This window comes from Bison bison, unplaced genomic scaffold, assembly GCF_000754665.1.
Source record: "Bison bison bison isolate TAMUID 2011002044 unplaced genomic scaffold, Bison_UMD1.0 scf7180017864099, whole genome shotgun sequence".
In the NCBI taxonomy this organism is placed as follows: domain Eukaryota; kingdom Metazoa; phylum Chordata; class Mammalia; order Artiodactyla; family Bovidae; genus Bison; species Bison bison.
In genome coordinates this window covers 184,608-196,564 of record NW_011494671.1, presented here as the reverse complement: position 1 = coordinate 196,564, position 11,957 = coordinate 184,608, and the positions used below count along the sequence as shown (strand labels likewise).

Below are 11,957 nucleotides of genomic sequence, written 5' to 3'. Positions count from 1 at the left end.
CTTGGGCCTCCCTAGTCCCTGAGACACAGCAACGTTGAAGTTGAGCCAGTTGATAACCTTACAGTAGCCTCTAAGTGTTCAAGGGAAAGGAAGAGCTGCATGTCTCTCATTTTAAATCAAAAGCTAGGAGTGACCAAGCTTAGTGAGGAGGGTGTGTTGAAAGCTGAGAAGGCAGAAAGCTAGGCCTCCTGTGCCAGTTAGCCAGACTGTGAATGCAGAGGTAAAGTTCTTAAAGGAAATTAAAAGGGTTTTTCCAGTGATCACATAAATGATGAGAAAGCAAAACAGCCTTATTGTTGAAATGGTGAAAGTTGTAGCATTCTGGATAGAAGATAAAACCAGCCACAACATTCCTCTAAACCAAAGCATAGTCCAGAGAAAGGACCAAACTCACTTCCATTCTATGAAGGCGGGCTGAAAGAGGTGAGGAATCTATAGAAGAAAAATTTCAAGTTGGCAGAGGTTGGCTCATGAGGTTTAGGAAAAGCAGCCATCTTACAACATAAACATGCAAGATGAAGCAGCTAATGCTGATGTAGAAGCTGCAAGTTATCCAGAAGATCTGGCTGAGACAGTTAATGAAGGTGGCTGCACTAAACAACAGATCTTTAGTGTAGAAGAAACGGCCTTATACTGGAAGAAGGTGGCATCTGGGACTTTCGTAGCTGGAGAGGAGAGGTCAGTGCCTGCCTTCAAAACTTCACGGGACAAACTGACTCTTGTTAGGGGTCAGTGCAGCTAGTGACTTGAAGTCAAAGCCAGTGCTCATTCACCATCCTGGAAATCCTAGGACCCTTCAAAATTATGCTAACTGTATTCCTTTTCTGCTCTATACATGAACAACAAAGCCTGAATGATAGCACATCTGTTTACAACAAAGTTAAGGAGTATATGAAGCCCATTGCTGAGACCTACCACTCAGAAAAAAAGATTCCTTTCAAAATATGACTGCTTATTGAGAATGCACCTGGTCACCCTAGAACTCTGATGGAGATGCAGGAGGTTCATGCTGTTTTCATGCCTGCCGTTATCCATTCTGCAGCCCATGGATCAAGGAGTAATATTGATTTTCAAGTCTTATTATTTAAGTAATATATTTTGTGAGGGTATAGCTGCCATGTATAGTGATTCCTTTGATGGGTCTGAGCAAAGTCAATTGAAAACCTTCTAGAAAGTATTCACCATTAAGAACATTCATGGGAAGAGGTCACAGTATCAGCAGGAATTTGAAAGAAGTTGATTCCAGCTCTCATAAATGACTTTGAAGGATTCAAGACATTAGTAGAAGATGTAACTGCATATGAGGTGAAAATAGCAAGAGAACTAGACTTAGAAGTGGAGCCTTGAAGATGTGGCTGAATTGTTGCAATCTAAGGATAAAACTTAAAGGGATGAGGAGTTACCTCTGGATGAGTGAAGAAAGTAGTTTTTTTTTTTTTTTAAATCATTTATTTCTTTAAACACGTTCACTTTTTAGTTGTGGCTGTGCTGAGTCTTCGTTGCTGTGCACAGGCTTTCTCTAGCTGCGGAGAGTAGGGTGTACTCTGTAGTTGTGGCACGTGGCTTCTCGTTGCACTGGCTCCTTGTGGAGTGCAAGCTCAGTACTAGATGGTGCGTGGGCTTAGTGCCACAGCATGTGGAATCTTCCTGGACCAGGGATCAAACCCACGTCCCCTGCATTGGCAGGCGGATTCCTTATCCACCAGGAAAATCTAAGAAAGTAGTTTCTTGACATCGGAATCTACTCCTGGGGAAGATGCTATGAAGATTGTTGACATGACAAGAAAGATTTAGAATGTAACATAAACAGTTTATAAAACAGCAGTAGGATTTAAGAGGATTGACTCCAGTTTTGAAAGTTCTGTGGGTAAAATACTCTCAAACAGCAGTGTACACTACAGAGAAATCATTCATGAAAGGAGGACTTGGTCAGTATGACAGACTTCATTGTTGTCTTAAGAAATTTCCACAGCCACTTCAACCTTCAACAACCACCGCTGAGATCAGTCAGCAACCATGAACACTGAGGCAAGATTATCTACCAGCAAAAAGAGTATGGCTTATTGCAAGTTCAGATGATGGTTAGCATTTTTTAGTAATAAAGTATTTTTTAATTAAAGTATATTGTTTGTTTAGACATGCATTTGCACACGTAATGGACAAGTGTATAGCACGAATATAACTTTCAAATGCACCAAGTCACCAAAAAATTTATGTGACTCACTTTAATATGATACTCGCTTTATTTGGGGTGTCTATAAGTGAACTCTGCATCTCGCTGAGGTAAGCCGGTGCATCTTGGGCTACCTGGGTGTATCTTCTCTGCTGTGTGCAGAGGTGAGCTCCTGGCAGAAGCCCCTTCACGTGCAGAGCACATCTGCCAACTAAAGTGGACCATTCTCCATATGTGATACAATGAGGTTGGTACTACTGTTCAATATGTTATATTGAAAATAATATGATTAATCCAGAAAAAAATATAGGAGTTTTTGTGGCTGTGCCTCCGTAGGGACCCTAGAAACTAAAACACTCTTCCTTCTCATTGGTGAGAAGAGTGGTTTCTTTGTGGTGAAGTAACTTTCTCATGCGCAGTTTGTTCTTGAGTGAAGTGAAGTCACTCAGTCGTGTCCGACTCTTTGCGACCCCATGGACTGTAGCCTACTAGGCTTTTCCGTCCATTGGATTTTCCAGGCAAGGGTACTGGAATGGGTTGCCATTTCCTTCTCCAGGAGATCTTCCCAACTCAGGGATTGAACCCCGGTCTCCTGCATTGTAGGCAGACGCTGTTACCGTCTGAGCCACCAGGGAAGATTCTATTTCATGTTAAAACTATGCAGATGGAATTGCCTGCAGGGTGACACTGGGTTAGCTTCCTAGCCCCGTCCCTTGGGACTGGGTAAGTCACTTAGTCCCTGGCTTTCTCCTTAATTATAAAACAGAGATGTTGATACCTGCTACGTGAAGTTATTAGGAGAGAAGGCGATCTGCTTGTAAGGTGTGTTAGCGCTTGTCCACTAGATGGTGCAGAGCGTAGGTATGGTTATGATTATTTTTCCTGAGAAGTCCCGTGAGGGGATGGGTGTGGTCCCTTGGGAAGATGTCACATCAACAGTCTGACCTGTGTTTGCTGGGAACCAGGGCCCAGAGCTGGCAGTAAATCCGTCATGGGACCCACAAGCCTAGATGTCTAGTCTGGTCCCAAGGTGCTGGGATCAGAGGACAACTGGGTTCTTAATCCGCCAGGGCCAACTGTCAGCCAGCAGATACTGTTTCAGCCTCAGGATGATTCTTACAGCTTGGAAGATGCCAAGGTGCATCGTGGCACTCTGGCCAGATGCTGGTGTGGGGGCGTCCAGGGAGGCCCGCGGGGACATCCAGGAGGAACCACCAGCCTCCTCCGCAGCATGTGTGGTTGGGGGTGGCTCTGCCCAGCGTGCGCTCCGTGCTGAGGGGTGTGTCGGGTTGTCTAGACATCCTGGCCGCCAGCCTGGGATTTTACTCCCTGGGGACACGCAGTCTACCCGCCACCAGACTGCCAAGGGACGCTGAGACTGTAAAGCTTGGAATAAACACACCTGGAAGTCTGATTGGAGTCCTGCCTGTCACTTAGTAAGACGGCCAGGGCATCGGGCTTGCTCACCCGTGGCTGTGTTTTCGCCATCTGCCCCTCCAGCTTCCCCAGGCCTTGTGGCTCTTTGGGGGGCAGGCTCGGTTGTGCTGCCTGTGTTCTGGCCATGGCCCCCTGCTGCCCTCCCATCACTTTTGAGACTTGCTGTCCCAGACAGGCAAGCTCAGGAAGCCAGTCTGTGTGTGATGTTAAAAAATAAATAAATGGCAACATAATACCACCAGAAATAGGTATTATTTAAATGATCCACAATAAGGCAGAGGCGACTCTAATTGGCTTTTTCTTGGTTCAGTATTTTGGTTGGATGAAATTGCTTATATTACGTTTACATTTTCTTTGTATCCTTAAAAAGGACGCCTAAGGATTAAACAAAGTACCAAAAGAATCACACTATTTTCAGCTCTCTGGCAAAGCTGGTATAAAGTGACTTCATTGTTGCCCTAAATTGATTTAATCTTTCTGGAAAGCAAACTAGCTGAGTGTAACCAAAGCTAGAAAATTATTCATAACTTCTTTTGCCCCTGGCTGGTCAATTTTAGGACTCTCTCCCATGGAAATAGCTTCTCCCTCAGAACCAACAGAGGGACTAAAATATGCTTTGCACAGAGAAGGTTTTCCTGCTCTTTGTGACAGTGAGAATGTGCAATCAGCAGAAATGTAAGCTGTGGAGAGAAGCACGGGGCATGGCATAAATGACTGCAGCGATCCTGAGTTGTTCTGGGGTGGGGGGAGGGATGCTGGGAGAACGGCTGCTCCCTGGATGGCTCCCTGGATGGCCTGCACGGGGCTTTCAACCACATGGCCTAGAGCCACCCAGAGTCCTCCGAGGGATCCTCACCCCATACCCGTGTGGAACCCACAGCCAGAGACAAGAGGCCAGGCCAGGCTCCTGGTGGCTTTCAGACCAGGGCTCTCGCTGTACTCGCTGTGTCTTCATCAGCTCAGACAGTCATTGAGAATGATGGAAATGGGGTGAATGCTCACTGGCTTATTTTTTGTTTCCTTTTAAAATGGAATTTATACAGAAAAAAACCCAATTCTGAACATAACTACTTTTATTAAGCTGGTGAATGTATGTTCATTGTTATTTAGAAACACTGACTTACTGACTATAGGCTTCTGAGTAGCTTAGCCTCTGGTAACTGACTCTCAACTGAGCAGGAATAACCCAATTTTTCATTAAAAATCCAAGACTTTTTGAGATTTCTATAGTTTCTATATAAACAAAGCCCCTAATTCTGGACAGAATGGAGATTTTATGTAAGCTAAGATTTTTAAATGAGGCATTTTCAGTTGGTAGAAAAGTGTTTGCATGTGTGTCCAGGTATCTTTGTGCAACAGTTTAATGAGGTGGGTGGGTGCTCACGGGTAAACGTTGTAGGGTGGCTGGGAGCCCTGTGCCTTGTACTGGACCTGTCCGCGTGTATTCACATACAGGGCCACGTACATTTGACCCCCTTGTGGACACGCATCCACTAAACACACAGACAGGGGAGCTGACACATTCTTTCATGTTGTTTCTTTGTCTGATCTGAATGCTTTCAGAGCCGTGGTTCTGGTGTGCTGGACTTGAGTTCTTTCTGTCTGGGGTTTTGACAGCAGGCCCCAGAAGGGCAGCGTCTGCAGGTGTTCACAGTCTTTGGGGGCAGCAGGAAGCCCCAGGCACGCCTTAATCAGAGGCAGGTTGGTCGGGATGGCTCGCTGTTGTGAGCATGTCTGTTTTTACACTGGCAAACAGGTGGCCAGTAGCTGTTTGTTTTCCTCGCAGTCAGGCATTCATTTCTGAAGAAACTGTTGGCACAGTGACCTCCCACACACCCTCTCTCCCTGTATCGCCCACCGGTGCAGGGCAGCATCGGCTGTGTCAGCCCAGCCGTGCACCGTTCGCCTCCACGGAGAAGAAAAAGATGAGGAACACCTCATCTCAGCTCCTAGGAGGGAGACAGGGTAGCCGTGTGTATGTAAATGCATGCAGATAAACTCAGTTGAGAGGTAAACATGAAGTGCATTAGAAACACAGGAGTTTGAGTGAGATTTAGAACCTCTCTTGGATGATTACAGTGGACCCCTTCCTGGTCTTTCTGTCAATAAAAGGAGTAGAAAAATATATGTACTTGATAGCAAGCAGGAAATTAAAGGAGGACTGCTTATAGAAAAGTTTGAAAACAAGTGCCCTGAGGCTTCCCTCCAGGCTCATATGTCTGTTCCCAAAGAAGTCTCCCCTGTTTTCCTGGCCCCACACAGCAAGCAGCCTTTCAGGTACAACACGTGCTCCTCCCAGACTTAGACTCTCAGCCGTTGGACAGCATCTCACCCTCTGCACACCATACAAGGCTCCAGGATTTGCCCCCAGCCCTATCTGTCACTGGTCACCACGGGTACCCCCCCTGCAGCCACACTGGAAGAGCTTTGGTATTAGTGTTTAGTATTGGAGCAAAATCAAGCTTAACTCAGCCATTCATTCTGAGAATGTGTTGATATCTGTGTTTAAGGAGTCTGAGGACTTATAGTGAAGCATACTTGGTAAATCAGCTTCACGTACCATTTTCAAAATAATCATTTATACAAAGATATAGAAATATATTTGTTACTCAGCAGTCATCAAAGTGTTTATTGTATGTTCCATTGTGTCCCTACTGTGGAAAAACTATTCAAAGTCCTACCAGCTTTCTCTGGGAGGGCTTTCTAGAGAGGACATGTGTATTGGTTAGCTTTTGCTGTGTAACAAATTACCCCAAGATCTAGCAGTATGAAACAACAAACGTTTATTATCTCATACAGTTTCCTTGAGTTAGGAATCCAGAAATGGCTTTGCTGGGTAGTTCAGGCTCAGGGTCTCTTAAGGGGTCAGAGTGCCCTTAGGCTTCCAAGTTCACAGTGATGGTTGTGGGGAGGTCTCAGATCCTCCCTGGCTGTTGACATGTGGCCTCAGTTCCTTAATCAGCTGGAGCTTACCATCAGCTGCCTGTGTGCCCTCACAGTGTGGCAGGCATCTTCCCTGAGAACCGGTGAGCCAGGATGGATGGGTGGATGGGTGGATGGATGGATGGGTGGATGGGTGGATGGGTGGATGGGTGGATGGATGGATGGAGGTTGGGACCAGGACAGAAGCTGTGATCTTTTTTCCTAATCTCAGAAATAGCATATCATCCCTTCTGGCATTCTTTGCCATATAGTGCAGGGCAGCATTGTACTGTGGGGGCGGGGTCTGTAGAGGGTGCCAATCCTAGAGGCTGGGAATCTTGGGGGCTCTTGGAGGCTGGCTGCCACACCTGGTCCTAGAGAGGTCTTCAGGCTTGTGACGTAGTGGGAGTGCATTGATGTAAAGTCATTAGAAGGGGAATCTGAGATTCAAGGGTACAACCTACTCACTTTTTTCCCTCTTAAACCAGGACTCCTTCTCTTAATTTTCACTTCTTTCCAGTGACCCTCTTAGCTCAGGTTATGAAGTACACAGACATCTGCCTGCAACGGTTATATCCTCCCAACAAACAGGACTCATACAACCCAAAATCCAAAAAACAGAGGCCAGTGTTATTAACAACGGCTCCTAGTCTTGCTGTCTCATTTCTTTCAGGCCTGAGGCATATGGATCGTGCTTGTTTCCTGGGTGGATATAAATATAAAACCTGGTTGTTATTGGGACCGTTCTAGAAGAGGGAAAATTGCCAGGAAAATGGGGAGCTCAGGGAACTGAGTCTTCTGGGCCTTGGGGTCCCCAAGGGAGCACTCCTGATTTCCTCTGCCAGTGGTTTGTTCTGGGTAGCTGGAGAGACCGCCTCCTGCCTCCTGAGGCGGGGCTGCCTCCCCTGCTTTGACTGGCAGTGAGTGATGGGAGAGAGGGACTCCAGGCCCTTTGGTGTGACAGCGAGGGGAGAGAGGGTTCCTGGGCCCTTCGCCTGGTGTGACTCTGTGTCCCAATCAGTGTCTCTGTCACCCCCAGGCAGGGGCCAGTGGTCGCCCAGGACAGAGCATTTGTGTCATCGATGAGGTGGGGAAGATGGAGCTCTTCAGTCAGCCATTCATCCAGGCCGTCCGCCAGGTGCTGTCCACACCGGGGACTGTGGTCCTCGGCACCATCCCCGTACCCAAAGGAAAACCACTGGCCCTCGTGGAAGAGATCAGAACCCGAAAGGACGTGAAGGTGTTCAGCGTGAGTACCCCACGGGCGTGGAGCAGGTGCCCTGAAACAGCATGTGGCTCTGACGCACACCTGTGGTTTCAAGTCACCGTAGCTTTTCCTCTTAGGCTAGAATATAGGCGCGTCTCACTTCCTGTGAGTTTATGGTGCTGACATTACACCTCTGCTTGCTGACAAAGCAGTCTTGCCTCTGGGGACCGCGGGAGGGTCCAGCTCCTCCTGCTGCACTCCCCCTGCCCCGACCAAGCCCTGGGCCTTGCCAGCTTCAGCCCTGCCCAGCTGCAGTGCTCTGGGCTGAGTGCATCTCTTCCTGGGTGATGAGGTTACTGAGGCAGGCAGTGCTGTTCTATTTTAAAGGTTTCCCTTTGCAACTGACCCCCTTCTGCTTGTGAGGGGAAGGACTTTTGGCTACAGGTCGAGGCACAGATTCCAGATGCTGTGGAGCAGCACCGTCTTAAGAACTTCCCACCACCAAGGTGAAAATGTGCTCCCTGCACCAGGCAGGGCCATAGCCATTAGCCACGTGTGATTGTTCACATTTGAATTAAATGACACTCAATTAAGTTAGAAAAATCTTTTCCTCAGTCACACTGGCCACTTGTCAAGTACCCAGCAGGTAAGACGCTCTGCCTGGAAGTGCAACGCCGGCTCTGGGCAGGCCCAGGAACCTGTCTTCACAAGCTCCGGGAGCACTCAGGCCCCTGCAGTGGGAGGAGCCGTGGGGTGGAGCTGGTGAAGGGCAGGTAGGTCAGGGGTAGTGGGTCAGCCGGTTCTCAGCGCTGATGGTGCTGCTGGGTTTTGCCCACATACGCGCTTTTTTCCCATCATCCCTCTGTGTCCTTCTCGGATGCTGTCCTCCTGTGGCACCTTAGTGTCTGCATCAGTGACAGCCACGTCACTGTGCTCACACCCTCCCCCACCAAGTGAACCAGTGGGGCTGGCGGCCCCTCCTCTGTGCCAGCTGCAGAGTAACCAGGAGTACCTCACATCGCTGGTTAGCTGTCACCAGGGTCAGCTGCCCTCGGTGGGACATCTACATGTTATCTCCATAGTGTCCAGGGTACTTCTGGGCAGTTGGTAGCCATTAAGTTTAGAGCAGCCAGGGCTGGAGTAATGTGTCTGTAAGTTGCTTAATTCATTCATTCTCCCACTTACTTGGTAAGTGAGAGATTGAGTATCTCTGCATGAATTGAGCATCTCCTGTGTGCTTGGCCTCGTTCTAGGTCTTGGAGATGAACGAGACACAAGTCTTTATCCTCATGGAGCTGAAATTCTAATGGAGGGGCTGGGTAACAGAAATGTGAGCAGACAGTTATGCGGTTTCAGTTATGGCAAATGCAAAGAACGTGAATCCAGGCATTGTGGTCTTTGGGGGCAGGCGGTACTGATCAGGGGAGGCCTGGGAGCCACACAGGGTCACTTCCTCAAAGGGCGTGACCGTGTCTTCAGAGTTTTGTGTTACCTTCTCTATTTCTTACATTGCGTAGCCTCCATATTAGAGTTTTAGGTTGTGATCATAGAGTTTCTGTGGAAACAGAGTCAGTGAATAATAAAAGATCATGAAAGACAATTAGTCTTCAGGTCAGATAGCTTCCAAGCTGAGGGCCTGCAGAGCTGCTGATGCTAAGCTCCAGGGATTGGGTGTCTCTGCAAACAAATAGCCCTCCAGTGGACTTGGGGGTTGACTGTTAAATCAGAAACAAATGCTGTATCTTAACACAATACCACAGCTTTTCCTCTCTAAGCTAGGAAATTATTCTCTAGGCAAGGTAATCATTGATCTTAATGATGTATAAATAAAACAATTAGCTTTTGGTTAATTATGCAAGAGACCCCGTTCTTCTTGTCTTTCCTGCATTCCTTTGGGTCTCCTGTGAACCTTCTGCGCATATTTTATAAATGAAGAAGCTCACTCACCTGCAGATTTAGGAGTTGGATTAGATATTTCTTTGGTCCTTTCTCTTTCTAATAAGCAGCAAGTTACCTGAATTTATTTTTGAGAGCATCCTTTGCATCAAGTACTTAGTCCATGGTACAGGCACATGTGAGGAGTGTACCCTTCCCTCCAGAAAAACAGACCATGGGACAGTCAAAATCTGGAGATGAGAAGAGAGATCAGTGTGAACAGAAGGAGTGGAGAGAGGTTTCCAGAAGAAAGGGGTTCTTGGGTGGATTTTTGAAGAGGAAACAGAGGACAGGAAGGGAGAATATTCCAAATAAGGAAATCATTTATGTATAGCATGGAGGGCAGCTTCCCTGTGCTGACAGATGGTGTGGAGATGGGGCTGCAGTCATGATGTTGGGGAAGCATTCACAGCGACTCAGAGCTGTTGACAGCGTCTGGACTGTTCGTCATAGGGTTTAGGTGAACAGAGCCTTACTTACCAGAAAGACAGCTGAGGACATTTCCAGGTTGAGAGAAAGTGTTCCTCCTCCTAAGTTCAGCTGACAGCCTTAGACATTGTACATAAAACAGACCTAAGAAGACCTGAATGGCGGATGGAAGAAGGCACACAGACTAGAGACCTCAGGACCCCAGGAACAGCGCAGGAGACACAAATGGAAGTCACTTGTCATGCCAAGGACCAGAAAGATCAGCCTGAGTGAGAAAGATAAATAGCCAACATGCCAACAGAAGGATGACATAGATGTTGGGATTATAGGGTAGAGATTTTTCAAACAACCATCATAAACATGTGTCAGCGATCAAATACAAACCCACTCGAAACAAATAGAAGATAGAAAGCCTCAAGTGAAGACATCAAAGTTTCAGCAAAGATAGGGAAGCTCTAAGGAGGACTCAAATGAAAACTTCAGGATGTAAGATGCAATGACAGAATGAGAAGGTCCCTGGGTGGACCCAGCTAGCTGAGGGGAGTTGACAGAGGACAGAATCAGCGAATGCGAGCAGTGGAATGGTAGAGATTGCCCAAGAAAGAGCAGACTAAAAAAGTTAAAAGCCAGAGCCACAGGGAGCTGTGGGACTTGGGGGTGTAGAAACTTCCATCCTTACACAAGTTCAGGCATTGAAGGTTCCCTTCCTGAAAATTCTGTTTCCTCTCAGACGTTTGGAAATGTTTTCCTTGTTTATTCTAGAGCTTACTGCTAAGTGTGTAGCTACTGAAACATGTTTTAAATATATACCTGTTGGGAGTATAGCTCAGTGGTAGAGCATTTGATTGCAGATCAAGAGGTCCCCAGTTCAAATCCGGGTGCCCCCTCTAAGGTCTAAATTTGGGCTTCCCTTGTGGCTCAGCTGGTAAAGAATCTGCCTGTAATGCAGAAGACCTGGGTTTGATCCCTGGGATGGGAAGATCCCCTGGAGAAGGGAAAGGCTACCCACTCCAGTATTCTGGCCTGGAGAATTCCATGGACTGTACACTCCATGGTGTCGCAAAGGTTTGGACACAACTGAGCAACTTTCACTTCACTTCATGAGGTTATTTGAGACCAAATATCAGAAAACATTCAATGGTGATGTCAGTGCCGTGGGGACAAGAGGTGAAGAACTTCACAGGTCCGTATTACGACTCTGCTTACTCAGATTACGGCTCTTTACTGCTTCCATCCTTCTCTGATCAACAACATTAAGAAATACTTTTATCCCTGCTGGTCACTTCTAACAAAAAGTATGAGTTTGGTCATATTGGTGGCATTTCCAAAGCATATTGCTTTTGATTTCCTGTGAAATGTCTCCTTGTTGGAGATGCTGGAGAATGCTGCCTTCTGAGGGTACAGGGGAGATGCCTGGAGTCTGAGGATTGGGGGTTGAGAGGCCTGGGCTGGCAGCCCCCAGTCCTGGGACACGTAAAGGCAGTGCTGAGGCCCATCAGTTTGTGGGGGTGTGAGAGCAGCCTCATCATCGGGGGAGCTGGCATGCCTTATCCAAGGTTAGTGGGGGCACAACCAGGATTCAGACCTCAGTCTTTCAACCCCAAAGCCTAAACATCAGCGTAGCCCTGCTGTGTGTTAACTTCGAGGGTAGGGATGGTTCAGGTGACTTTAAAAATCTAAGATTCCTAGAGATTATTTGCTTTTTCTTTTTTTTTTTTATTTTATTTAACTTTACAATATTGTATTGGTTTTGCCATATATCAAAATGAATCTGCCACAGGTATACATGTGTTCCCCATCCTGAACCCTCCTCCCTCCTCCCTCCCCATACCCTCCCTCTGGGTCGTCCCAGTG

At 47.2% G+C, this 11,957-nt stretch overlaps 1 protein-coding gene and 1 non-coding gene across 2 annotated transcripts in view; both read left to right on the top strand.

Moving 5' to 3' along the window:
- Positions 1 to 11,957, top strand: part of NTPCR (nucleoside-triphosphatase, cancer-related) — a 39,090-nt gene that overhangs the window by 20,632 nt on the left and 6,501 nt on the right. Inside the window, exon 4 of the mRNA XM_010838595.1 lies at positions 7,572 to 7,781. Coding sequence (XP_010836897.1) covers positions 7,572 to 7,781 — 210 coding nt within the window. The remainder of the gene's footprint in view (positions 1 to 7,571; positions 7,782 to 11,957) is intronic.
- Positions 10,919 to 10,990, top strand: TRNAC-GCA. Its single transcript has one exon. It is a non-coding gene; the product is annotated as a tRNA-Cys (tRNA).